General features: G+C 38.5%; 1 protein-coding gene across 2 annotated transcripts in view; it reads left to right on the top strand.

The window, feature by feature from the left end:
* LOC150084630 (lysosomal-trafficking regulator-like) overlaps positions 1-27141 on the top strand; it is an 813382-nt gene that overhangs the window by 356582 nt on the left and 429659 nt on the right. For both annotated transcript variants that reach the window (XM_090375369.1, XM_090375368.1), the window contains exon 12: positions 20191-20234. In XM_090375369.1, the coding sequence (XP_090231495.1) occupies positions 20191-20234 (44 nt within the window). The remainder of the gene's footprint in view (positions 1-20190; positions 20235-27141) is intronic.

The raw sequence follows: 27141 nt of genomic DNA, 5'->3' as shown, positions 1-27141 counted from the left end.
AGGCCGGGGAACGACAGTTTACATCAGCTCTCACCAATATTTTTTGGTCTGGGAGCAGGTCGAGCATTTTTTTCAGGTATCTGACAGCAAAGATGATTTCTTCTTTTGGTCTGCAGTAAAGTGAGACTGCATAAAAGATGCCCAGTGGTGTTAGTACTTGGGCACAAGCTACCCAGGGGGTGCATAGCTGAGTTATTTTCATGACAGTGTAATTCGGGTTTCTTACTGCTATGGCTGCCCATGGCATTTCTTCCTCTGTTTGTATCATTTTATAATTGATTCCTTTTATAATTCATTTTATAATCCACACACTCAGTTTTTGTGTGTGTGTAGGGTTCTTGCAACAGCAATATGTCTGCTCCTTTCTCGTCAGCCTTGATTCTGAGCTGCTCTGCGACAGCCCTTGCTCTCTGTGCATTAAGCTCCATTAATTGAACTCTGGTTGTGTTATAGTGTTTATTGCGTCTCTCCATAATCGGTTCTGAGTTGGTAGAGACTCTTGGTTTTGTGGTAAATGGGTCATTTTGGATCCCTTACTGAATGTGAACATTATAACTTTGCAGACTTGCAGTTTATGCATGTTGGATTTTGTTCTCTGTTTGGGCATGTCTTCTATTCATGGCCTTTACTGGAGCAGTGGCCACAGGTGGGGATATCCTGATTACAAGTCTGGGTAGTGTGGCCAAACCTGCAGCACTGGAAGCATTTTGGTATAGCGACGTGCTCCTGGAAACGGTGGGAGCATTAGTATAGTAAGGGTAATGACATATTTGTAGATGTGTTAACACTTCACAAGTGATTTAATCATTAGTATTGGTATTATACTTATCAGTGACATCGTGGTATGGTAGCCATTCAGGCAAATGCCTAGGCTGCCATTTGAATTCAGATGCTTCACCACATGCAAATTATTTAATTTTATAGGTAATCCTGTTTACAAAGATAGTTCAGAGGTTGAAGTGGGTACCTCCAGACCTACATGTTTAAACTCTGTGCAGGGAAAAAAATAGAATCAGTTAGCATTAGTAGAGGCATATGATGCAAGAAAGCAAGCTTATATAGCATCAGCCAAAAAAAAAAAAAAAAAAAAAAACCCTTATTTCACCATCCACTCGCTCCAAATATTTGTCAAGTTCTGCCTTGAATCTATTTAAGCTATCAACTTCTACAACGACAGATGGAAGTTTGTTCCAGCAATCAACCACCCACTGGCTAAAGGCAAACTTCCGCTCATCTATCCTACAGCCGTCTTTCCTCAATTTCAATTTATGCCCTCTCAGGCAATTATTCTGAGCAAGAGGAAGAATCCCATCTGCATTGAGCATGCTCAAACCATTCAAAGCTTTATACACTTCAATCAGATCACCTCGCAGGTGCCTGGTCTCCAGACACTGCAATTTGCAAAACTTAAGCCTTTCTTCGTAAGAGCAACCCTTTGTTCCATTCACTAATGTTGTTGCCCCTTCTCTGTACTCGTTCTAACAGCTCTACATTCTTCTTAAAATGAGGCCTCCATACCTGTATACAGTACTCAAGATGTTGCCTGACCAATGCCTTATATAAGGGAATAATCACCTCCTTATCCCTGCTAGAAAAATTCCTGTATATCATTGACAAGACACCATGAGCTACTCTTGCAGACCATCTGCACTGCTCAAAAAACTTTATATCTGGCTGCACAATTACCCCCAGTTCCTTTTCATTCTCTACCACTGTCAGTGTGGTACCACAGAGTTGATACGTTACTCTGGGATTACTGCTTCCCATATGTAGTACTTTATATTTGTCAATTTTAAACTTCATTTTCCACCTCTCAGCCCATTTGCTCAACTTTTCTAGATCCTGTTGCAGCAGTGTACTGTCATTAGTGTCATTGACAACCCTGCCAACCTTCGTATCGTCTGCAAACTTGGACATTAAGCTTGATATACCATCATCAATATCATTTATAAATACAGAAAACAACAATGGACCCAACACTGAACCCTGAGGGACACCACTAATAACAGTATTCCACGAAGAGTAGGTAACAGGTGCAAGTGTACATGCACCTGTTACCACTCTCTGTCTTCTCTCACTCAACCATCCCTTTATCCATAGCAGCAATTTGCCTCCAATGCCACACTGCTCCAATTTGTGCAGACGTCTTCCATGTGCAACAGTATCAAAGGCTTTACTAAGATCCAAATATATGATATCAAAGTTATTCTTTGCATCCAATTTCTTTGTGACTACATAATAGTATCCAATCAAATTAGTCAGACAAGACTTCCCCTTAACAAACCCGTGCTGTTTCCGAGCTGTAACTGAAGTCTTGTCTAGGTGATCCTGCAGTATTTCTTTAACCAGTGCCTCCATTAATTTCCCTGGAACAGAAGTTAAACTAACAGGTCTGTAATTACCTGTGTCTCCCTTTGATCCTCCTTTGTGGATTGGGGTCACATTTGCACATCTCCAGTCCATGAGTAAAGAGGGAACTCCATGAGGAAAGCTCTCATATTTAGGGCTAAGGATTTGCTTACTTTCTTTTCTACCTCCTTTAATATAACTGGATAGATTCCTTTCACTCCAGGTGCCTTTCTTGTGTTTATCTTCAACAATTTCTCCTCCACTTTACTCTCAGTTATTACAAGATTATCTAGCTTACTGCGAGAATAACTCCTCATTTGTAAATGTTGATGCAAAATATTCATTTAGTTTGTTAGCTACCCGAGTAGGATCATCAACAGTTGAACCATCGATATCAAGTGGACCAATCTGATTCGTCCCCTTCCTTCTAGAGTTTACATAAGTAAAGAACTATTTGCTGTTTTTCTTTGCATCCCTTGCCAAATATTTCTCGTAATCTGCCTTCGCCTGCCTAACCTCCTTTGTAACTTGGTTACAGTCATTTTGTATCTATCATAGGCTTCTGTGTCACATGTTAATTTATATGTATCCCAGGCATTTTTCTTCTCTGTCACATATCTAATTTGTTCATCTGACATCCATTTTGGCCTAAATCTTGAACAATATTTCTTTGTTGTTATGAAAAGCCTAGTAGCTTCAAAGATTAATTCTTTGAATGGTTCCCATTTTGAATTTGCTGTTGGTAACATCATCAGTTGGTTCCACCGTATAGAATTTAAATACTGTCTCAGAGTTTAAATTTAAATACTGTTTCATAGTCACTTTTACAAAAGCAAAAACCTTCCCTTTACCCTGATGGTAGTTACCTCTTTGAGTAAATCCCACTTCAGCACACTGTGATCACTGCCACCTAGTGGTTCCTTTATATGCAGATTCTTGATGCATGAAGAATCACTACTTATAATCAGATCAAGAGTATTACTCCCTCTAGTTAACTCCCGAACAAGCTGCTGTAGAAAACAATCATCCAATACATCCACAAAAGCCTTGCTAGTGTGTGCGTGACCAACCCAGAAACACCAACTGTGTGGTACTATGCTCTTGGAGGTGAAGAATGAAAAAGACCTGGGAGTAATTGTGCAGTTATATATGAAGTTCTCTGAGCAGTGAAGACAGGCTGCCAGAGCAGGTCATGTAGTTTTGTCAATGATATATAGGAATTTTGATATCAGAGACAAGGAGGTGATTATCCCTTTGTATAAGACAATGGTCAGGCCACACAGTGAGTACTGCGTACAGGTCTGGAGGCCATATTTTAGGAAGGATGTAGAGTTGCTAGAAAGAGTACAGAGAAGGGCAACAAGAATGGTGAGAGGAACAAAGGTTTGCTCTTACCAAGAGAGGCTTAAATTCTGCAAGTTGCAGCATCTGGAGACTAGGCACCTGTGAGGTGATCTAACTGAGGTGTATAAGGCCTTGAATGGTTTGAACAGGCTCAATGCTAATGGGATACTTTTGCTTGCACAGATTATGAACCTAAAGGGGCAAATATCAAGAAAATTAAAATCCCCCATTATAAAACACTCAAATTTACAGGCCCACTGTGTTTCTCTGCACAATTGCTCATTATATTCATCAGATTCATTAGACCTATAACACACACCTACTCTAATTTTTCCTTTCCCAGTGCTTATGTCATACCAAACAGACTCAACATTGCATTGTCCACCCCCATCAATTGGATGCAATTTCTTAGATTTTGTGTGTTTCTTAACTAACAGCATAACCCCTCCCTTCCTGTCCTGTCTATCGTACTCCCTAAATTCCAGTTCTGCACTGCTTATCTCTGTGTGATACCACGTCTCTGATATCCCAACAATATCTGCCTTTGATGTCTTGACTAGCACTTCAAGCTCATTGAATTTATTAACTATACTCCTAGCATTGGTGTACATGCAAGTATACATGCACCTGTTTCTACTCTTAGTTACCCTAACACAGCCCATGTGTTTGTTATCAGAATAATTAATTTTAAACTTTTCTAACCTAGTGCCGGACTATGAACAAGAAAATGTATACTTTATTTATTTTATATTTTTCTTTTTTTAATAGACTCATCTAAGTTTTTGATAAAGGTTACTGCTGTTTCTTTGATTTTTAAATGTGAATATTTGTATTTGGTATGGAGAGATTACAAATATCTATTTCATTTACATTCCTGTAATCTATTAATTATAAACTTAATTTATTTATGAATTAATTACAATGCTAGTAATATGTATGCCACCTATGATTAGTACGTTTTCATTTTCCTTCAAGTGATTGCAGAATAGCACTTTGACTGCATCTGGTATTTTTTCTGTTATGCATTCAGTTACATCGTCAGTGTGATGAAATTCGATTACTTTGATATCAAATACAACAAAAATGGCAAATTAAATCAGTCTGCTTTGGAAAATTTCCATTTTGTTCGATTTTTATTATGAAGTGGTTTTTGTTTGGATTCTACAGACTGTTGGATAGTGGTTGGAAATAACACAGGTGGGCAGATGGAAAAATCAGTGGCAGAGATTGATTTTGAAGGAAAGCAAACATATGTATGGAGACCAGTGTTAAGTAGAAGGTTATAACAATTATTGGTTTGATTAGCTGTCCTTTCTTGCCCAACGGCACATAACACTACACATCCTTCCCCTCCTCACACTCTTTTTAAATCTCTGGCCTACACAGAATTCTCTGCTACACAAACAGAGTACATAATTTGGAGATAGGGGAACCCCTGGTGCCATCAGAAAACTAACACACTTTGGTATCTGCATAATGAGGTTATTTAGGTCTGTTTTGGTGTAAATATAATTTAGTGGGAGGTTATAAGGAGGCAAGAGTGAATAAGATGGTGTGAACAATATACACTGCAATGGCCTCTAAGTGAATACACAGTGATATATGTTTGTGTTGAATCTCCATCTTTTCTGTAGAGATTATAATCTTTAATAGAAAGAGATACTTCAGAAGTTGGTGTCCTGCAAACATATGCCTTCTGAGTTATAATGAGTGATAAGTTAATATATTTCTTCAATATTGATGTGTAGTCCTCTACAATTCCGTTGTAGGATATGTGATCCATTATTTAATTTTGGAGGTGGAAAGTGGATCTGCTTGCTTATATTGATCACTTTTGAATCTGTCTTTTTTAGGAAAGAAGGGGCATCCTGAATCCATATAATCTTTGTCACATATTGCAGCCAATTATTTTTCTTCATTGGCTGTATTATCCCAATCCATCGTCTGTGTTGACAAAGAGTTTTTTTTTTTTCTTTAACAGAATTCAGCTCTTACTATTTCTGTGCATTTTGAGTTATGGCGAAGCAGAAGTGGATGGGACTGGATTAGGAGTATTAACAGCCTGATCTGACATCCTCTTTTAAGAAGATTGCAAAATCTTTTTTGACAATCTTCCAATAGAGATTTTGCCTATTCAACAAGTAGATATATTCAGAAGGAATATATCTACTTGTATCTGTATCTGTCCTTTTTGCTATTTTTTGAGTAACTGTTGTATAGGTGCATTTTTAATGGTGTCAAGAATGAGTTGTTTTCTTGCTTCCTGGTATGCAACTTTATGTTATATATCTTGTATTTTTTTGGATTTTTTTATCTAATATCCATATTGCTGGATGAAAGCCTTTTCAATTTGCACAGGTTGCAATCTGCATTACAGGCCTCATGTTTTTGGCCCTGGATCCACAGTTGCAGTAAATTGAGTCTCTGTGGAATGTTGTTTGTGAACGGCCAAAATTTTGGCGTCTAAAGCACTTTATAGGGTTTGGTGTATATGGATGAATATGAACACAAAAGGTAACTGTTGTTGGTAAGATTGGTAGATCAAAAGTAAGTATAATGTTGCAATTAGGTACAAGTTGTACATTCTTTTTTTTTTGTTCTTATTTTTTTGCATATATGACTTTTTGCTCTTGTAATCCTTGTACTATTTCTTCTCCAGTATATGTAGTAAATCCCAGGATGAGGGGTTACTTTTGTGGGAATCCAATTAAAAGTTGAAAGTTTAAGCACTTCGGTATATTTTTTGTGTCACTGTTTCTATGAGAAGTTTCTAATGTTTTAAATATTTCTCCCAATTGTAGTCTTTGAACTGCTTTGGGTGGACTAGCAGCAAATTTTCTAAACATTTCTGAATAAGAAATGAAGAAAGTTTACCCATAGGCTAATTTGTCAAGGAAGGAGTTACGAGAAATGGTTTATGATCTTTAGCAGTAGCACTGGTAGTGGCATATGATGCAAGAAAGCAAGCTTATACAGCATCAGCCAAAAAAAAAAAAAAAAAACCAACACTTTCCATTTACTCCAAAAGTTTGTCCAATTCTTCCTTGAATTTATTTAAGCTATCAACTTGCTCAATGATATATGGAAATTTGTTCCAGCAATCAGCCACTCGCTGGCTAAAGGCAAATTTCTGCACATCTGTTCTGGACTGTCTTTCCTCAATTTGCATTTAGTATTTCAAATTCAATTTGTAAAAGGAAGAATCCCATCAGCATTGAGCTTGCTCAAACCATTCAAAGCCTTGTTCCCCTCAATCAGATCACCTCAGAGGTGCCCAGTATCCAGACGCTGCAATTTGCAGGACTTAAGCCATTCTTGGTAAGAGCATCCCTTTGTTCCCCTCACCAATCTCGTTCCCCTTCTCTATACTCATTCCAAGCTCGTGTATATTTTTGACAAGACCTCTATGAGCTTCTCCTGCAGACTGTCTGCACTGCTCAGAAAACTTCATATCTGACTGCACAATTACCCTCAGGTCCTTTTTATTCTACACTACCTGAATGTAATACCACACAATTGGTACATTACTCTGGGATTACTGCTACGCTACCCATATGCAGTACTTTGCATTTGTCAATGTTAAATTTCAGTTGCCACCTCTCAGCCCTTCTACGCAACTATTCCAAATCCTGTTGTAGCAGCATACTGTCATAACTGTCATTAACAACCCTGCCAACCTTTGTGTCATCTACACACTTGGACATTAAGCCTGTTATACCTTCATCAATATAATTGATAATTATAGAAAACAAAAGTGATCCCAACACTGAACTCTGGGTGACTCAACTAATAACATTAGTCCACAATGAACAGCCATTGATCACCTTTGTCTTCCCCCACTCAACCATCCTTTTATCCATAGCAGCAACTTTTCCTTAATGCCATACTGCTTCAATTTTTACAACAGCCTTTTATGTGAAACAGTATCAAAAGCTTTCCTGAAATCCAAGTATATGATACCAAAATTGTTTTTTGCATCCAGTTCCTTTGTGGCCATATCACAGTATCCAATCAAATTTGTCAGGCAAGATTTCCCCTTAACAAACACAGGCATTGTCTCACCTATAACTGCAGTCTTGTCTAGATGATCCTGCAATGCTTCTTTAACCAGTGACTCCATTATTTCCCCCGGAACAGATGTTAAGCTAACAGTTCTGTAATTGCTTGTGTCAACCTTTGTGAATTGAGGATACATTTGCAAATCTATCCACAGGGACTTCCCCTGAGTCCAAGGATGCTCTCATAATTATCACTAATGGTTTGCTTATTACCCTTGCTGCCACCTTTAATATAAATGGCTAGATCCCATCCACCCCAGGTGCCCTTCTTATGTTTTACTTCAACAATTTCTCCTCCACTACCCTCTCTGTGATTACAAATTCATTTAGTTGTCTGTTAGAGTTTGATGAACTTCTGGCCTCCACTTCTCTATCAAATTCCTCATGCATGAGTATAGATGCAAAATACTCATTCAGTTTGTCAGCTACTTGAGCAGGATCATCAACAGTCGATATCAAGCGGACCAATCTTATTCATCCCCTTTCTTCTGGAGTAATGAAGTCTTTGCTATTTTTCTTTTCATATTTTGCCAAAGAATTCTTGTATTCTGCCTTTGCCTGACAAACCTCCTTTGTGACTTGATTTCACTCTAGCTTATATCTACCATAGGCTTCTGTATTGTCTGATAATTTATATGCATCCCATGCATTTTCCTTCTCTGCCACGAGTGTCTCATTAGTACATCTGACTTCCATTTAAGCCTTGAACAATATATCCTTGTTGATATGAAAAGCCTAGTAGCTTCCAAGATTAATTCCACGAGTGCTTCCCATTTAGAATTTGCTGTTGGCAACATCATTTGTTGGTCCCACTGTATAGAATTTAAGTGTCTGAGACCACTATTGCCACCTTTAGGAAAGAAAAAATCCTTCCCTTTATCCCTGATGTTAGTTGCATCTTTGAGTAAATCCCACATCAGTACACTGTTATCAATGTGATCTAGTGGTTCCTTTATCTGCAGATTCTTAATGCAAGAATAATCACTACTGATAATCAGATCAAGAGTATTACCCCCTCTGTTTGCCTCTCTAACATGCTACTGTAGAAAACAGACATTCAGTAAATTCACAAACACTGTTGCTGGTGTGTGAGTGACCAAACCACATGTTCCAGTCACTATCTGGAAAGTTAAAATTCTCCATTATAAGACACACATTGTCTCTTGTTAACAAACACAGACAATGCTGAGAAAAATTCTACCTCTTGAGCCTGCACAATCTCTCCAAGGCTGAAATGATTGTCAAGTATCTCATCATATACTTCCTCCTATCATGTCTGGGCAGAATTGTTGACACTTTCATATTCAACTCTAACTTATGACTTTTTCAATATTGACCTGTACTTGTGAAGTAAGTCTGCTGATCTCCTACTCTTAATGTCATTAGTGCCAATGTGTACAACAGTATCACCTTTTATGCCCTTAAAAATTCTGATCTACATCATCATCAACTTTTGGCCCTGGCAAACATACCTTGGTTCTATTGCACCTATCATTTTTGCAAAATATATTTCCCATTTCCCAGACAATAAAGTCATTGACCATCTAGCTCATGTGGGGCCAGTGCATTATGTTTAAGCCTTTCTCTTCTCACCTTTTTTTGGGTTTGAAATGTCATGATCAGTTTTAGATTCACAATGTGATAAGCTTGTGGGTCCCATTGGTGAAAAGGATTGAATATTCTTTCCACCAATGGGTCCACCAATTTGGCACCTTTTAGTCCTGGGGTTGGCTCTTCTACCCAGGTTTCCAGTCCCTCTATGTGGAGGCAGGAGTGGTGCCGGTGTGACCAAGCGAAGGTTAGTGAGTGTTACTAATTAAAGTGTAAAATATAAAGAAAGGTAGCTTTGCTGTCTGTTCAAGTACTACTTTTGGAAAGAGGAGCTGCTTTCAAATAAGGAAGTTTAAAGAACACTGGAAATTAAAGGTAATACTAGAATCACTTTCAGTAATTGTAGTTAAGGCACAGATATTAGCTCAATTTCAAATCGCTTGACACCCAGAACCCACAGCGTCTGCCTTTAGGGGTGCTGCTATATTGTCTGATGTGCAGGTTGTAGGGTTTATAGGGTTAAGTTGGAAGGCTCAGTGCTTGTGGGTCCCTAATTTTATTCTTTTTAAGGGCATCAACTCTATTCAGCAGAGTATCAGCAGAATTACTCTTTTTTTTTTTTTTTTTGTTTTTGAAAAACGAAAGGGGTAAAAAACACAAGATTTTTTAAATATTTCAGTTTTCTTTAAAAAGTAAAAGTTATAAGTATATCAATCAATCAAGAAAAGATGGAATATTGGTATTATCCAAGCAGATTTAAAAAAAAAAAAAACTTAAAATACTTTTTCCAAAAATTAAAAATAAAATTAGCATCTATTGGGTACCTCAACTTCTTTTGCTAAATTTGGGTCACTCACTATCACCACCACCACCAGGTAAAGTTCCCATTTGATGATTAGAATGCTTTATTTAGTTAAAACAAATATCAATAATATGTTATTTTGAATGTACTTTTTGATTTTTACCATTTTAAACACATTCTTATATGAATCATTTCGTAATCGTGACACTTATCTTCAGTGACACTAATTTTGTTGCCTCACTGATACAACAGTGAGGCAACTTGTGAGAAGTACCTCCACTATGCGATAATGGTGCATTAAGTATCAAATCTAGTTTGCTCCTTGCTGCATACATTATGCCATGTCATAACTGTGCAATAAACATAGTGGAATACATATTAAAAAAAGATATTCTCAAAACAGAAAACTATTGCAGAAATTTTTTTTTTAAATAATGCAAGCTAGATCCTGAGCCTGAATTATGACCGAGAACTCATCCTATAATAGTCTCTGACAATGTCTGCTTCTTGCACCTAACTTTATATAATAAGCTCAACTTTCTGAAACACATAATGAATATCTGAACTGTCTGCCAAGGCAAGATGAATATCTTTAGAATAATATCAGCTATGACACAGAATGCTTATAGGTACACCATCATTTACTTGTACCATACACTTATTGAGTGGCTTAACCCAATCCATCATTGAACCTCACAGACAGCCCTTGGAGCATTCTGGATATCTACTATTCAAAGGGCTATCCATGAGGTGCAGAGTACATTTAACAAAAATACAGAGCCAACCAGCTCTGTATTTTCATATGGCCATATTCCTTATTCAGCGGCCGACTGGGTTAGCCGGGTGGGCAAAGTGCCTACTTGGCAACCCAAAGGTCGCGGGTTCGAATCCCGCCTTGGGCTTGGATCAAAGTACTTCAAAAACCTTGGGAGGTGCATTATGGCCACAGAAGCCAATGCGCCAATAACTACCAAAAAAAAAAAAAAAACTTATTCAGCCTATTCTGTTAGCTCTTGCAGCCTTATTCCTACAGAATAAGGCTGCAAGAGCTAACAGAACACTAGAATGTTCAACTAGATAATATACTCCAAGAAACTTCTGAACCAGATCCTCCTTTTCCATCTTGTGACAATTATTTTTGTAAATATGGAAAGCAATCCATAGCATATATGAATATCAAACAACTCACATGGCACTTGTATCATCAAATTCCCATACAGATATATACGGATGAATTGAAAACAGAAATGACTGTAGTGCAGCAGTAGTAGTCTTTCCTACTTTCACCATTTCTACACCACTCCCAGTAGAGTGTACAATGGCATGCTGTATTAAATTAAATTAGCCCTTGATCATATTAATTTTTCCTCCTCCACAGGCCATAATTGATACAGATTCCCTGAGTGCAGTGAATGCACTACAATGCAAATCTCCACCTTCCCATCTGGTTATGAAACAAATCCGATCTTGGTAGGTTCAGCAGGATGCAACTTCCTAATCAGTGAAATTCCGTTGGATTCCAGGACACGCTGGAATTCCTGGAAATGGAACATGCGGATGAAGTGATTAACACACCGTCATTCAGTATTATATAGAAGCACAGGTCCCATTCAGATTATAAACCTCTCATCCAAAGAAGCATGCCAAAATCAGTGTAAAAATCTATGGCCATCTCAGATGAACAATAAACTATTACAACTTAAACATGAATTACAACTGTGCAATTCAAGTTTTTTGGAAAAATCGACACAAAGAAGTTGTTATTAGAACCTGAATTGGCCACAACCATCTAACACATCTCTTTCTGCTAGTACAGGAAATCCTCCAATGCCATGCCTTATTGACTCCCTCTCAACCATGTTGATAAGACTGCAACCTTCAGAACATTGTCAACATTAACAGTGCTATGAAGCAAAGCACTGTCAACATTAAGAGTGCTTTGCTTCATAGGAAACTGACAATTTGATAGAATTCTACAGTTATTTAAAATGAATTCATTGTAGGAACTGTCTTTCTCTATACTGACCTGGGAATCCTCCCTAACTTTGATCTACTGCTGAAACCCCCACACCTTCATTGTGGGATGTTGTATATGATTGCTTTTAATTAACTCTTATATGAGTTTCTACTGTATATAACAAACAGATGCAATATGGCCACTGCAGCCCTTGCACAATTAAATCCTAACAATAGCAGAATGCATTGTTCCACAGGGAATGACTATTGCTATTGACTTTACTGTCAGGGAAAGGAAAAACATATTGTGCCAAAAGGATAGATGGAATGATACCAGGGTGTGTCTCTCAAGGGCAAAAGTTAATGATGGTGTAGAACAGTTGGAACAGTTGTCATATTTTAAGGATACAAAATAATGACATGTAGACATTGGTAATAGATGATCTGAGAATTTACTTAACAGCTATAGGGCAATGTTGAGGAAAACGTTTAGCCAGGATTTTGGATAAATGTGAAAATGTCTGAGATTTTGTCCCTACATGATTATTGTTTGTTATTTTTTGGTTTTTAGGAGCATTAACAACTAAGGCCATATTGCTCCAGGATATGCGGTGTTCATTCTCTGACCTTTCCGCATCCACCGTATTTGGTGGTGACGGGCTCGAACCCCAGTCTAATGAAGAAGCGTGTGCTACTCACTGCTGCTCCTTCCCACCTGGCTATGGAGGCGCCCCATACATGATAGGAGTAGCTGTATGGTGAGACAGTCAATTCAAACCTGGAGAGATTGTGCAATGCACATGGAGTAGAATTTTTTTTTACCATGGTCTGCGCTTATTAACAGGAGAGGCAGTTTTCATAGAAATGAAATACACTTAAATAGAACATGTACAGAATGTTTGTTTATGATATCAAGACTACGTTGGGCAAGTCAGAAAACTTAAGGAAGAACTAAACAAACTGTTGGAGGGGATTTGGTAAGTGAAATGGGAAGGTTTTTTTTGGCTGATGCTGTATATGCTTTTTTTCTTGCATCATTTGCCACTAAAAATACTAACTGCTAGTCTGGGGAGATACACAGACATTTAACAGCAGCTGAAAGCAGAGCTGAAATTGATTCTTGCGTTACTTTTATTGGGACATGCTGCATCCATACAAGGCAGGGATTATGAGGCCTGCTCAGATTCCTAATGCAAATTTATAAGCTCAGTTAAGTTACTAATGATGAAAACAGGGACACAGCCCAATCATACCACACATTTCTCTTCTCTGCCACTAGTCTTGTCAGTTCATTTCTCAAATATTTAGGTCTAAATCTTGAACCAAATCTCCTATATAAAGCTTAGTAATGTCAATGATTACATCCCTGAATTCTTCCCATTTGGAATTTATAGTTGCTAACATCAGTTGATCCCACTTTCCAATCTAAAGACAATTGTAGTCAACTCTGAGAAAGCAAAATCCCTTCCATTTACCCTTGATGGTAGTTATATTTTTAAGTAAATCTGCAATACACTATGATCACTGCCATCTAATGGTTCATTTATCTGAAGACTTAATGCAAGAAGAGACTGCTGATAATCAGAACAAGGATTCTTTCTCTATCTGTCATTTCTCTCTATTCCAACATGCTGCACAGAAAATTATCAGCCAATAAATCCAGAAAACATCCTGCTACTGTGGAAGCAGCCACCCCACAAATTCTGTCAATGGGGGATTTTAGCTATCTAGTCAATATCTGGAAATCTAAAATCACCTATTGAAAGGTATTCTGAATTACTGGCCCATTCAATATGTTTGTGTAATTCCTCCATTAAACTCACTTGATTTGTTCTATAACATGCTCCTAATCTTACTTGGGTTTTCATGGTGCTTATTTCAACAGAACTGACCCATTAGTGCTATGATTTTTAAGGGAGGATCCTTTCCTCTTCTAGCTCCTTATACTTGCAGGTTGGTACCTGTTGCTATATGACCTGCTTTGTCTTTTCCTGTATACTCCTCAATTGAATTCATTCCTTCCTGTAGGAACTGTCTTTCTCTATACTGACCTGGGAATCCTCCCGAACTTTGATCTTCTGCTGAAACCCCCACACCTTCATTGTGGGATGTTCGTCATTTCTAGTAGGGTAGCATAAGGAATACCAATATTAACTAGATGGAAAAAGACATATGGATGGGTAACATTAAGCAAGGAATTTGTTTCTACTTTTCTTTACATTCTTATACAAAGATTTGTCATAATCTGCCTCACTTTGCATAATCCTTTTAGTGATATGATTACAAACTAGTCTGTACTTGCTGTTAGTTTCTTTGTATCCTGATAACTTAAAGTAATTCCATAAATTTCTCTTCACTACCACTAGTCTCATAAATTCATTTGTTATCCATTTAGCACTAAACCTTGAATAATATCCCTCATATAGAAAGCTTAGTAGCTTCAATAAATACTTTCCTTACTGCTTCCTATTTAGAATTTGCAGTTGTTGACATGAGTTGTCACCAAATCAACATCAGTCGCTCCCACTGAAAAAGAATTTAAAACTATCTAAGACAATTGTAGACAAATTTATGAAAGCAAAACATCTTCCCTTTACCCTCAGTAGTAGGTATATTTTTAAGTAAGTCCCAAGACAACATTCTATGTTGTTGTTATGGGATTACTTTAAGATATAACTACTAACTATAAATTTTGTAATCAAAGACCTAACTACCAACTATAAATTTTATGATCACTGTCATATAATGATTCATTCATCTGGAGAATCTTAATGCATAAAGAGCCACCGCTGATAATCAGATGAAGAATAGCACTCCTTCTCTATTCTGATATGCTGGTAGTGAACACAGTAATTGGGTACGGGACATGATATTGCCATGGGGGATGACTTTGTGTGTGCGAGATGTAAGGAGTGTTAGGAAATCAGGTGACAACTCAGCGTTGTTATGGGCCTATGTGAGAGCTTGAAGGACACGGTGGATGCCCTCGAAGGATCTAAATTGAGGGGTCCATCAAGCTCTCAGGTGCCCACATCAACGCCAGAGCTTGCACTTGGCCATCACGCAACACAGCAGCAAACCCCAAGCAGAATGTGCAGGTCCCACAGGAACTAGTAGTTGTTGGTGACTCTATTGTCAGGGAAACGGGGAACATGCTTTGTAAAAAGGATAGGTGGACCAGGACCAGGATGTGTATACCAAGGGCAAAGAATGATGACGTTGTAGAGTGGACATCATCTTTTAAGGGCACAAAAGGTGATATTGTTGTAAACGTTGGCACTAATGATATTAAGAGTAGGAGACCAGTGGAATTACTTAACAAGTACAGGTCACTGTTGGGAAAAAAAAAAAAAAAAAAAAAAAAAGCCGTGAATTAGGGTTGAATTTGAAATTCTGCCCAGACATGGTAGGAGGGAGTATGTGATGTGAGTCTTGTCAATCAATTCAGCCCTGAAAGGATTGTGCAAGGCTCAAGGGGTAGAATTTTTTTCAGCCTGGTCTGTACTTGTTAACAGGAGAGACTGCTTCTACAGGGATGGTATACACTTAAATAGAAAGGGTGTAAGAATATTTGCTGATGCTATCAAGGCAGTGTTAGGCAAGTCAGAAAACTGCTAGCTTGGGGGTATACAAGGACTAATAGATTAACAGTAGCCACTGGCAGAGGTGAAAGTGATTCTTGCACTGCTTCTGTTGAAATGAGCAGCAGCCTGGAAAACAAGATGCAGGATATTTCAGAGGCTGCTGGGAGTCATTGCAGTACAAGTAAACACATGGGTTGTGTTAGGGTAACTAAAAATAGGAACAGATGCATGTATACTTGCGTGTACACCAGTGCTAGGAGTTTGGTAAATAAATTTGAGGTATTGCTCAAAACATCAAAGGCAGATATTGTTGGAAATGCAGAACTGGAATTTGGGGAGTACAATGTGTAGAGAAAGGATAGACAAGATAGGAAGGGAGGAGGGGTTATGCTATTAGTTAAAAAACATCCAAAATCCAAGGAAGTGAAACCAGTCGACATCGCTGGGCAGTGCAGTGTCGAGTCAGTTTGGTGTGACATAAGCATTGGGAGATCAAAATTGAGAGTAGGAGTGTGCTATAGGCCTAATGACTCTGATATTGGGGGATTTTAATTTCCCAGATATTGACTGGAATTTGTGGGTTGGTCACTCACACACTAGTAAGGCTTTTGTGGATTTATTGGATGATTGTTTTCTGCATCAGCATGTTCGAGAGGCAATTAGAGGGAGTAATATTCTTGATTTGATTATCAGTAGTGATCCTTCATGCATTAAGATTCTGCAGATAAAGGAACCACTAGGTGGCAGTGATCATAGTGTGCTGAAGTGGGATTTACTCAAAGGGGTAACTACCATCAGGGGTGAAGGAAAGGGTTTTTGCTTTCCTAAAAGTAACTATGAAACAGTATTTAAATTTAAACTCTGAGACAGTATTTAAATTCTATACGATAGGCGCACTATAGCCCCAGCAGCTTATGCACCATTAACCTCCATAATACACACACACATACATACACACAAATTCTATACGGTAGAACAAACTGATGATGTTACCAACAGCAAATTCAAAATGCGAAGCATTCAAAGAACTTATCTTGGAAGCTACTAGGCTTTACATACCAACTAAGAAATATTGTTCAAGGTTTAGGCTTAAATGGATGTCAGATGAACTAATGAGACATATGGCAGAGAAGAAAAATGCATGGGATACATATAAATTAATGGGTGACATGGAAACCTATGATAGATATAAGCTGGTCTGTAACCAAGTCACAAAGGAGATTAGGCAGGCAAATGCAGATTAGAAAAATCCTTGGCAAATGATGCAAAGAAAAACAGAAAAGAGTTCTTTACCTATGTAAACTGTAGAAGGAAAGGGATGAATAAAGATCCACTGGATATTGATGGTTCAACTGTTGATGATCCTGCTCAGGTGGCTAACAAACTAAACGAGTATTTTGCATCTACATTCACACATGAGGAGTTATTCAGAAAGGGGAATGCAAACTCTGGCAGTGAGCTAGATGATTTTGTAATAACTGAGAGGAAAGTGGAGGAGAAATTGTTCAAAATAAACATAAAAAAGGCACCCAGGGTGGATGGGATCTATCCAGTTATATTAAAGGAGGCAGCAAAGGAAGTAAGCGAACCCTTAGCCATAATTATAAGAGCTTCTTTGGACTCAGGGCAGGTACCCATAGACTGGAGATGTGCAAATGTGACCCCAATTCACAAAGGAGGGTCAAAGGCTGACAAGTAATTATAGACCTGTTAGTTTAACTTCTGTTCGAGGAAAATTAATGGAGGCACTGGTTAAAGAAGCACTGCAGGATCATCTAGACAAGACTTAGTTATAGTTCGGACACAGCATGGTTTTGTTAAGGGAAAGTCTTGCCTGACCAATTTTATTGGATACTATGATGCAGTCACAAAAGAACTGGATGCAGCGAATAACTTTGATATTATATATTTGGATCTTAGAAAGGCTTTTGATTCTATTGCACATGGAAGACTGCTGCACAAAATGGAGCAGTGTGGAAGTGGAGGCAAATTGCTGCTATGGATAAAAGGATGGTTAAGGGGGAGAAGGCAGAAAGTGGTAATCAGTGGACACTGCGTGGACTAATGTTATTAGTGGAATCCCTCAGGGTTCAGTGTTGGGTTCAGTTGTTGTTTTCTGTATTTATAAATGATATTGATGATGGTATATCACGCTTAATGCCCAAGTTTGCAGACGATTCAAAGTTTGGTAGGGTTGTTAAGGACACTACTGATGCAGTGCTGCTGCAACAGGATCTGGAAAGGTTGAGCAGATGGGCTGAGAGGTGACAAATGAAGTTTAACATTGACATGTAAAGTACTACATATGGGAAGCAGTAATCCCCGAGTAACGTATCAACTCTGTCGTACTACACTGCCAGTGGTAGAGAATGAAAAGGACCTGGGGGTAATTTTTTAGGCAGATATGAAGTTCTCTGAGCAGTGCAGACAGGCTGCAAGAGTAGCTCATGGTGTCTTGTCAATGATATGCAGGAATTTTTCTAGCAGGGATAAGGAGGTGAATATTCCCTTGTATAAGGCAGTGGTCAGGCCACACCTTGAGTACTGTATACAGGTCTGGAGGCCTCATTTCAAGAAGGATGTACAGCTGCTGGAACATCAGAGAAGGGCAACAAGATTAGTGAATGCAACAAAGGGTTGCTCTTACGAAGAAAGGCCTAAGTTTTGCAAATTACAGTGTCTGGTGACTAGGCACCGGCGAGGTGATCTGATAGAGGTGTATAAAGCCTTGAATGGTTTGAGCATGCTCAATGCCGATGGTATTCTTCCTCTTGCTCAAAATAATCACCTGAGAGGGCATAAATTCAAATTGAGGAAAGACAGATGTAGGATAGATGTGCAGAAATTTGCCTTTATCCAGTGGGTAGTTGGTTGGTGGAACAGACTTTCAACACTTGTTGTGGAAGTTGATAGTCTAAATAAATTTAAAGCTCAGCTGAACGGGTATTTCGAACGAACGGAGGGATGAAATTATTATTATTATTAGAGAGAGAAATAGAAAGGAATCACTAAGAAAGGGAAGATTGATGATATCCAGCTCTGGACCCTGGGTGTGCCAAGCCCATGCTCACCAGATGTGAGCCCCTGGTGGTTTGGGAGTGGGGTTTTTTTTTTTTTTTTTTTTTTTTTTTTGGCTGATGCTGCATAAGCTTGCTTTCTTGCATCATATGCCTCTACTAATTCTAATCCAATTAAACCAGAAAAGTTCTGCTACTGTGGGTACAACCAACTCAAGTTCCAATCAATACCTGGAAAGTTAATACCCCCTCCGTGATAAAAGACATTCTGATTTACTGGCCTATACTGTTTGTCTGTGTAGGTTCTCATTATACTCAAACTGGCATTTGCTCTATAATATACTCCTACTTTTATTTTTTTGTTTTCCCAGTGCTTATGTCATGCCAAACTGATTTCACATTGCATTAACCACCCACTTTAAACTGGGTGTACTGCCTTAGATTGTATGTACTTCTTAACCAAAATCATAAGTCCTCCCATTCTGTGCAGATTATACTCATCATATACAAATTCTGCTACCCACATATCTCGAAATTCATTGACTTAACCAGTAACTCAAATTCATCAAACAAATTTGATGAATTTTAAGTACTGGTTTTCATCAAAGTCATAATGTTGACATTGTAGATGTCGGAAACATGGTACCACTCTGACATATTGGAGGTGGAATCTGAATATGGTGGGTATAATATGCACAGAAAGGACATAATGGACCTGTAGCGGCTGTACAGTGAGTTTCTAATGAATCTGCATGAATCCAAATGTCACTGAAGAAGCATGAACACTTCTAAACCAAGTTGAGATTAGCAATTAGCCAGCCACAGTATTTGCCAGGAGAGCTGCTAGCTAGTTTCCATCACTGCCATGAGGAGTGCAGGGATGGAACTAGGGAAAGCAGTGCATGCCTGCCAGTCAGGGAGGTGCCTCCATAGCCAGTTGGGCAGGAGCAGCATGCGCAGCACACGCTTCTTGATTAGACTGGGGTCCGAGCCCGTGACCACCAAGTACGGAGGATGCGGAAAGGTCAGGGAATGACCACCACATATCCCCAGAGCAATATGGCCTTAGTTGCTAATGCTCCTAAAAAAAAACCAAATAAATAAATAGCCAGGCAGGTAGGGGAAATGAAGTAACCTTGAATTGTAAACGAATGTTAATACATTCTGAAGTTCGTAAATTGGCTGTATCCCTCTACTCTGACTGGTTCTCCTGCTCAGCTATTCTGAGAAATTGATAAAAAATCACTTTAAAAACTACATGATATAAAAAATTTCAGATATTTATCCCTCATTTAACAGTTAATGCACTATGATTATTTTAACAGGCATTTGAAGTTACTGAAAGACAACCACAAGGTTAACAAGAATGAAATTTGTACTTGTTAATGATGGAGATTTTTTTTTTTTTTTTGACATGGAATGATTATTGCAGTTATTTTATAATAAGAAAATAAAATTTCTATTCCCTTCTTTTAATTATCTGTCTTATTAATATATAAATTACTCTTTCTGATTCATTAAAAATATAGGTAATCAATGCATTCACTTCATTGGAGAGGAAAGTACTGTTCAGGTAAGATTCATTAAGCCATTGTGTGACTGCTATTAAAATTTGCATATTGTGGTAGAGGAAATGAAAAATTAAAGCATTCATATTTAATAATGTGGAAGAAGTGAAAATAAGAAAGCTGCATTTTCAGTGTTGCCACTTACACATTACATAGGATGTTGGTAGCATGATATGTAAATGCATACTTTCAAGTTTTCCGGTGTGTTAATTTTACCACAGCCAACTTTCTGATGTGAGAATAAAAGAGCATTAAATAGTTTTCAACTCTCCAGATTAATAACAGAGAATCCATCTTTTTATTCAATATGAGTCTTCTTTATCTCACCATCATAATATAACTCATTCTGTTTTTCATGTTTTTGCCAAAACTTGGTTTTTTCTCCATCTTTTTCTTTTAGTGAAAAAAATTCTGAAATTATTATTATATTAAAATTTTTACAAAATTTTATGAATTGCTCCTTATTTTCATTAGCAAATTGTATGCCTGTTCTAATTTACATTTCAAAATAGAAATGTGAGGTAACAGTGTTGCTTCTTTTACATGCAGTTATTTCATAGTACTTGTGTAGTACAAAGCTAATTACTCACATATTTCAGCAAGATGCCAAATAAATATGATTTTCAAGAATATTTGCTGAGAGGGGCATCCCACCTAACACTGTCATCAAGGCAGTGTTAGGTGGGATGGAAAACTGCTGATTTGGGTGGATACTCAGATTAACATTAGCTGCAGGCAGAGTCAAAAGTGATTCTTGCACTGCTTCTCTTGGAACATGAAGCAGCCCGGAAAGCAAAGCAACAGGCATTTCAAATCCTGCTGTGGATCATCATAGAAAAAACAGATACATGGGCTGTGTTAAGATTACTAAAAGTAAAAAAAAAAAGTTGCTGGTATACTTGTAAACTAATACTAGAAGCATAGTAAATATATTTGAAGTGCTGAATCAGTCATCAAATGCAAACATTGTAGACATATCAGAGACGGGGTGTCACTCGGATTCAGAATTCAGATATGAAGAGTACATGTGTACAGATGGGACATAGTGTTTATTGTCAAACAGCACCAGGGTTTTTCCCATAAAATGGTGGTACTGAAGGGAATAGTGTATTTGGTGATCTTTGTGTTTGGTGATCTCCCAACTTTGTGTTTGTGTTTGCACTGGTGATCTCCCAACTTTGTAGTGTAAACTCTGTAAAAGCCAGAGATAGTTTTAGTGTTGGGTTGTGTTGTTCCTCCAGCCAGTTGCAGCATCCATAGTGGGACCCAACTATGCCCAGGCTGCCTTCCCAGACAGATTGCCTGGGGAGGCAGGCTGGGTAGTTGGAAATAGAAAGGTCTCTGGCAGGGATGATCCCTGAGGGGGGGGGGTATACACACACACACACACACACACTCTGGAAAGTGAAAAAGGGAGCAGGGGGACAGCTCCCACATCATGCCTCAGAAGAGGAGGACGCAATGACAGTAGGTCAGGGGGACAACTTATCAGGAAATCCCATTAGGTTGCCCCATATGTAGTCTAATTTAGGGGATTTTAGAACAGCACGCACACACACACACACACACACTCTGGAAAGTGAAAAAGGGAGCAGGGGGGACAGCTGAGGAGAAGTGGAACAGAAAAAAAGAAGAAGATAAAGAAGGTAGATGAAGAGAGATTTTCCAATTGGATATATGAAGTTAAAGAGGTAGAGGGGCACCCCTGTGGAAGGAACCAATCCTCCATGGGAGTTAAGAGCAGAAAAAGATTTGTGGCATGAGTCCACCAGTTGAAAAGGTTTTGATAGGAAGTAGCAAAGGAAGACAGGGATTGTAGAGGATTAAAGTCATAGGAACAGAGTGCAATATGTGGGAGGAGGAGACATGCAATGCTTCTCTGTTATTAATCCCATGCTGGCCAGTGTCAGCAAACTCCACATCATGCCTCAGAAGAGGAGGACACAATGACAGTAGGTCAGGGGGACAACTTATCAGGAAATCCCGTTAGGTTGCCCCATATGTAGTCTAATTTAGGGGATTTTAGAACAGCACATACACACTCTGCAACCACTCAGCCCAATTGCCCACCTGTCATACTTATATTTACACAATTACCTTTTTTTTTTCTTTTTAATATACATATTTATGGGCAGACTAAAAAACAGAACATAACACAATACACATTTATCTTACTTTCGTCATCATACATACATACATACAGGACACGGGTGCCACCTTGGTCCTTTAGGTTATCACAGACATTCTCTCACATATGCCAGACAATCTGTACTTGCTACCTGGGAGTCTAAAACGCTGATGGAACTGATATTCAGGTGACACTCAAGTATAGTGGACCCAATTTCGGTGAAGTCCAGACGATCTGTTACAGTCAAATCCTCTGTTTGCACCTTCACAATGGTGGGACTGTTAGTAATCCTGGGTATAACCCCCATGTGCAGGCACACTGTGGGTGCCCACCCAGGTGTGAACCAACGTAAGCAGGAGGGGGGGTCGAGGTGTGGCACCCACACCACATGGTGGAATGCCGCTCCTCTGTGTTATCAGACAATACTAGGTAGTAGATGACGCTCATCAACCAGTGCAATACCACCCCTTTGCTTATTGGAGGCTTGAAGTGGTGGAACCCACGTTTAGTCTCCAGAGTTAAGGTCCGGTCAACTATTCCCCATCTCTTCCATTATGCAGTATGACTGATGACTTTTGAGGTTGTGATAGACATCATGGCGAGATCCAATCTTCCTTACATTTCAAGGGTACAGCTCTAAAACAGTGTTCACAGGCCGGCCACTAGTTAGTACACTGGACCGAACCTATTGGTAACTTTCTAGGAGGCTTCGGGATCAGCTAGTGTATAATTTTGCTACCTCTCCTCTTCCAGATAGTGAATGGAGGGAGTCTGAGTAGTGTGTATGTGGGGGGCATTGTCAAGGCCACGTTGCATCAAGGATCTGGGTATATTCTTACCATGTGTACGCCATATCCAAAAATTTCATAACTTCATACAGCATGTCCCCCCCCCCCACTTTTTCTTTTCTCACTATTGAACACATCATGAATTATTATTATTATTATTATTATCATTAGCCACATGGTGCAATGAACCTGAGGCTTATGCTGAACCAGCCAAAAAAAAAAAAAAATTCTGAATTAACCTGAGAGAAAGTGAGCAAGAGTCAGATGTAGAAGGGAACCATCAAGAATGAGAAGAATGATGATATCCAGTTCAGGACCCTGGGTGTGCTAATCTCATACCAGATGTGAGCCCCTGGGGTAATTGTCAAACTAATAGAATAAGCTTATCTGCAAAAACATCTAAACCTCCCAAACACTTCCTAGTTCATTTGACAAATATACGTGGTCTCAGTCTAATCTCAACAAAGTCCATTCCCAGTTGCAGTCTGCCAAACTCCATGTACTTTTTCTGACAGAATCTCAGTTATTGGTTGATTCAACTACTGCTCATCTCAGTTGCCCAAATTATTTGCTGTATGATTCCTTTCACTTCAAAGATGGTAATTGTGCATATAACCATTCCAATGTTCCCTGTCAGAGACTTGGTAATTTAGAATCTCCTGCTTTTGATCTTCTCGGTTTAAAACCTCTCTACCTTATTCTGTTAAATTCATCTGTTGTCTCTACCATTCTCCCATATCCACTAATCACTTAAAGCTCTTTGACTTCCTCTCTTTGCAACTTAACTCTCTCCAGTCCAACTTTCCTAACAGGGTGATGATTTTCCTTGGTGATTTTAATGCTTACAAATCCAGCTGGCTTCCATTTTCTAGGCACACTGACCCAGCTAGTCGAGATGCTGAGGCTTTTGCAATTACTAATGACCTTGCAGAGATTGTTCATTTACCTACTAGAATACCAGACAATCCTAACCATATAGCCAACATGCTTGATCTTTTTCTCACAAACAACCCTTCTAAGTACACAGTCGAAGTGAGAGGTCCTTTAAGCACTTCAGATCACAACTTGGTGATTGTCTCTTCTCCAATGCAACCTTTATCTCATGGCTATTCCAACCTCTTATTGTTTGACATTACAAGAATGCAAAATGGGATGACCTGCGAGATTTCTTTTCCTTGGTTAGATTACTGTTTTAAAACTTTTGATGTCAACATCTCCTCAGATCGTGTCAGTGAAATTATTCTTGTAGGAATGGAATCCTTTATTCCACACTCCACTTTAAAATCTTGTACTTTATCTAAACCTTGGTTTTCCAATAAATGTGCTAGGTCTGTTCAAGAGAAGAATGTTGCATATTGTAATTGGCTTGTTTCTGATTCTCCAGTTTCATTTTCTTCCTACATCAAAGCTCACAACAATTGTAAAGCAGTTATTAATCAGTTCAAACTAGATTTTGAACAGGCTAAGAGTAGAAAACTTGCTTCTTGCCCTAATGGTAGCTGAGCATTCTGGTCTCTTGTGAAACTATTGGCCGCAACTTTTGCCCATCTCTGCTCCCACCTCTGTCGAAAATAGATAGTTCTGTTGTCACTTCAGCCAAGGATAAAGCTGAATTTCTAGCATCCCATTTTTCTTCCAACTCACATATTAGTGATCTTAGTAAAACACTTCGCACCATTCCCAACACGCTCCATTCAAAGCCTCCTGTGCTCTTCCTTCAAAAGAATGCCAGAAGGATTTTTACGAATCTTAATGCTAAGAAAGCTCCATGTCCTGATTGTATTTTTCCATTTGTTCTCAAAACCTGTGCTCCTCAACTTACTCCGTTTCTTTTCCACCTTTTTTCACTTTCTTATTCCAAAGTTGTTTTTCCTTCTGCTTGGAAATTTGCTCGAATCCAACCAGTTCCTAAAAAGGGTGAGAAATCCCTCCCATCCATTATTGTTCCATTGCAATTACTTCTACTCTTTGTAAAGTAATGGAGAAATCAATTAACCGCCAACTCTTAAACTACCTAGAAACCTTCCGTCTGATCAACGATCGCCAGTATGGATTCCGTCAGTGTCGATCCACTGGTGATATTCTTGCTTATGTTACCGATCTATGGACAGATTCAGTGGAAACGTACAGTGAAACATAAGCAGTTACTCTTGACATCTCAAAGGCTTTTGACCGTGTTTGACATAAAGGTCTTCTAAACAAGCTTCCATCTTTTGGTTTGCCAACTGTTTTTTGTAATTGTTTATCCAGTTTTCTCTCTAATCGCTCACTGGGGGTGATGGTAAATGGCTCTCTGTCTTCCAACTTCTCCACTATTGCCAGTGTCCCTCAAGGTTCTGTTCTTTCCACCACTCTTTTCCTCTTGTATATTAATGACCTTCTTCCATTGACTGGAAATCCTATCCGTAGTTTTGCCAATGATAGCACATTGCAATCCACTTTCCAGTTCGAGAAACCTTGCCATGCTCAATCAGCTCAACTTCTCAAAAATCTGCTGCCAATTCCTTAAATGCCGATCTTCGGGTAATTCCCCAGTGGGGCAAAGACAACTTTGTTAATTTCAATCCTTCTAAAACTTAGTCTTGTCTTATATCTCGCAAAAAGGATTCTTCTGCTCCTATGCTTATCTTTGGTGACACTCCGATTTCTAGGGAAAATGATATATCTCTTTTGGGGTTTACCCTGACTGCTAATCTCTTTTGCACAAACACATTACAAATATTGCTTCCTCTGCATCTAAAAAACTTGGTTTTCTCTTTCCCTCCCATCGTCCCTTTTCTTCCAAACAGCTGTTCACTCTGTACAAATCGCAAATCTACCCTGCCATGGAAGATTGTTCCCACATCTGAGGCGGTGTCCCAAAACCTCTCTCAGGCTTCTAGATTCCATTCAGAAGAGGGCAGTTAGGTTAATTAATGACTCATCTCTAACAGAGTCTCTCCACTCGCTGTCTCATAGACGTACTGTTTCTGCAGTATGCCTTTTCTGCAGATACTTCCATGGACACTGTTCTTCTGGCTTCTATAATTCCTGCTCTCTCTTTCAAAACAGTCCAAACACGTGCTGTCACCAGCCAACATCCATTTACTGTACAACTTCAAACTCATAGAAAGAACTTTTCATCTACCTCGTTTATTCATTCAACTGCCATTTTCTGGTACAGCCTTCCTTCATACATATTTCCTGAAAATTACAATCTACAGAAGTTCAAGTCCAATGTCAAAAAATATCTTCTTAACATCCAACCCAAGAAACCGTTCTAAGCAGGGCTCCCACTCCTGGGTTTTTCCACCCAGATCTGGGTTTTTTGATTGTCATCTGGGTTGATAGGTTTTTTTTCACAAAAATATCTCATTATCTGGGTTTTTTCGGTAATTTTTAATTTTAAGTCAAAATTTATTTTTATTTCTTTTAAATACAATAAAATTTAATACATTTAATAACAGTTTAGAATTTTCTTAATTTTATATTCTAACAATACTGATCATAATTTGTAATATCTCAAGTGCTTGTACAAAATACTACAAATGTAAAGGGATTTCAAAGTTTTCGCAGGGTTCTACACTATGAAATTAAGCTTACATGTTCGTGTTACTAACATGTATGCGCAGCCTATTGAGCAGGCGGAAGGCGGTCTTTACTGCACAGTCTTTCGTGATCGTTCGTGATATTATTTCATTATTTGGTGTGATTTTTACATTTATGCGTGTACTACATACAGTGATATAATAAATTTAAATTGTAGTGACTATTTCTATTTTATGTTAATGGATTAGTGATTTATTTTTTATTTTATAGAACATTTTAAATAAGATAACTGCTAATTAGCCATACCCACCAATTGCCCACAATGTCTGAAACTTGTTCCCCACAAAGAAAGATGAGTAAACGGTGGTATACTCAAAATTTTAGAAATGAATGGTTAGAAGATCCGGAATTAAAGGATTGGTTGAAAGAAGACAGTAATGAAAAAGGTGCGTCTTACTGTATTTGTTG

This window comes from Mastigoproctus giganteus, chromosome 6, assembly GCF_048544385.1.
Source record: "Mastigoproctus giganteus isolate SK-2022 chromosome 6, ASM4854438v1, whole genome shotgun sequence".
Lineage (NCBI taxonomy): Eukaryota > Metazoa > Arthropoda > Arachnida > Uropygi > Thelyphonidae > Mastigoproctus > Mastigoproctus giganteus.
Note: the sequence above shows the minus strand (reverse complement) of the source record. Positions and strands in the feature narration are given on the sequence as shown.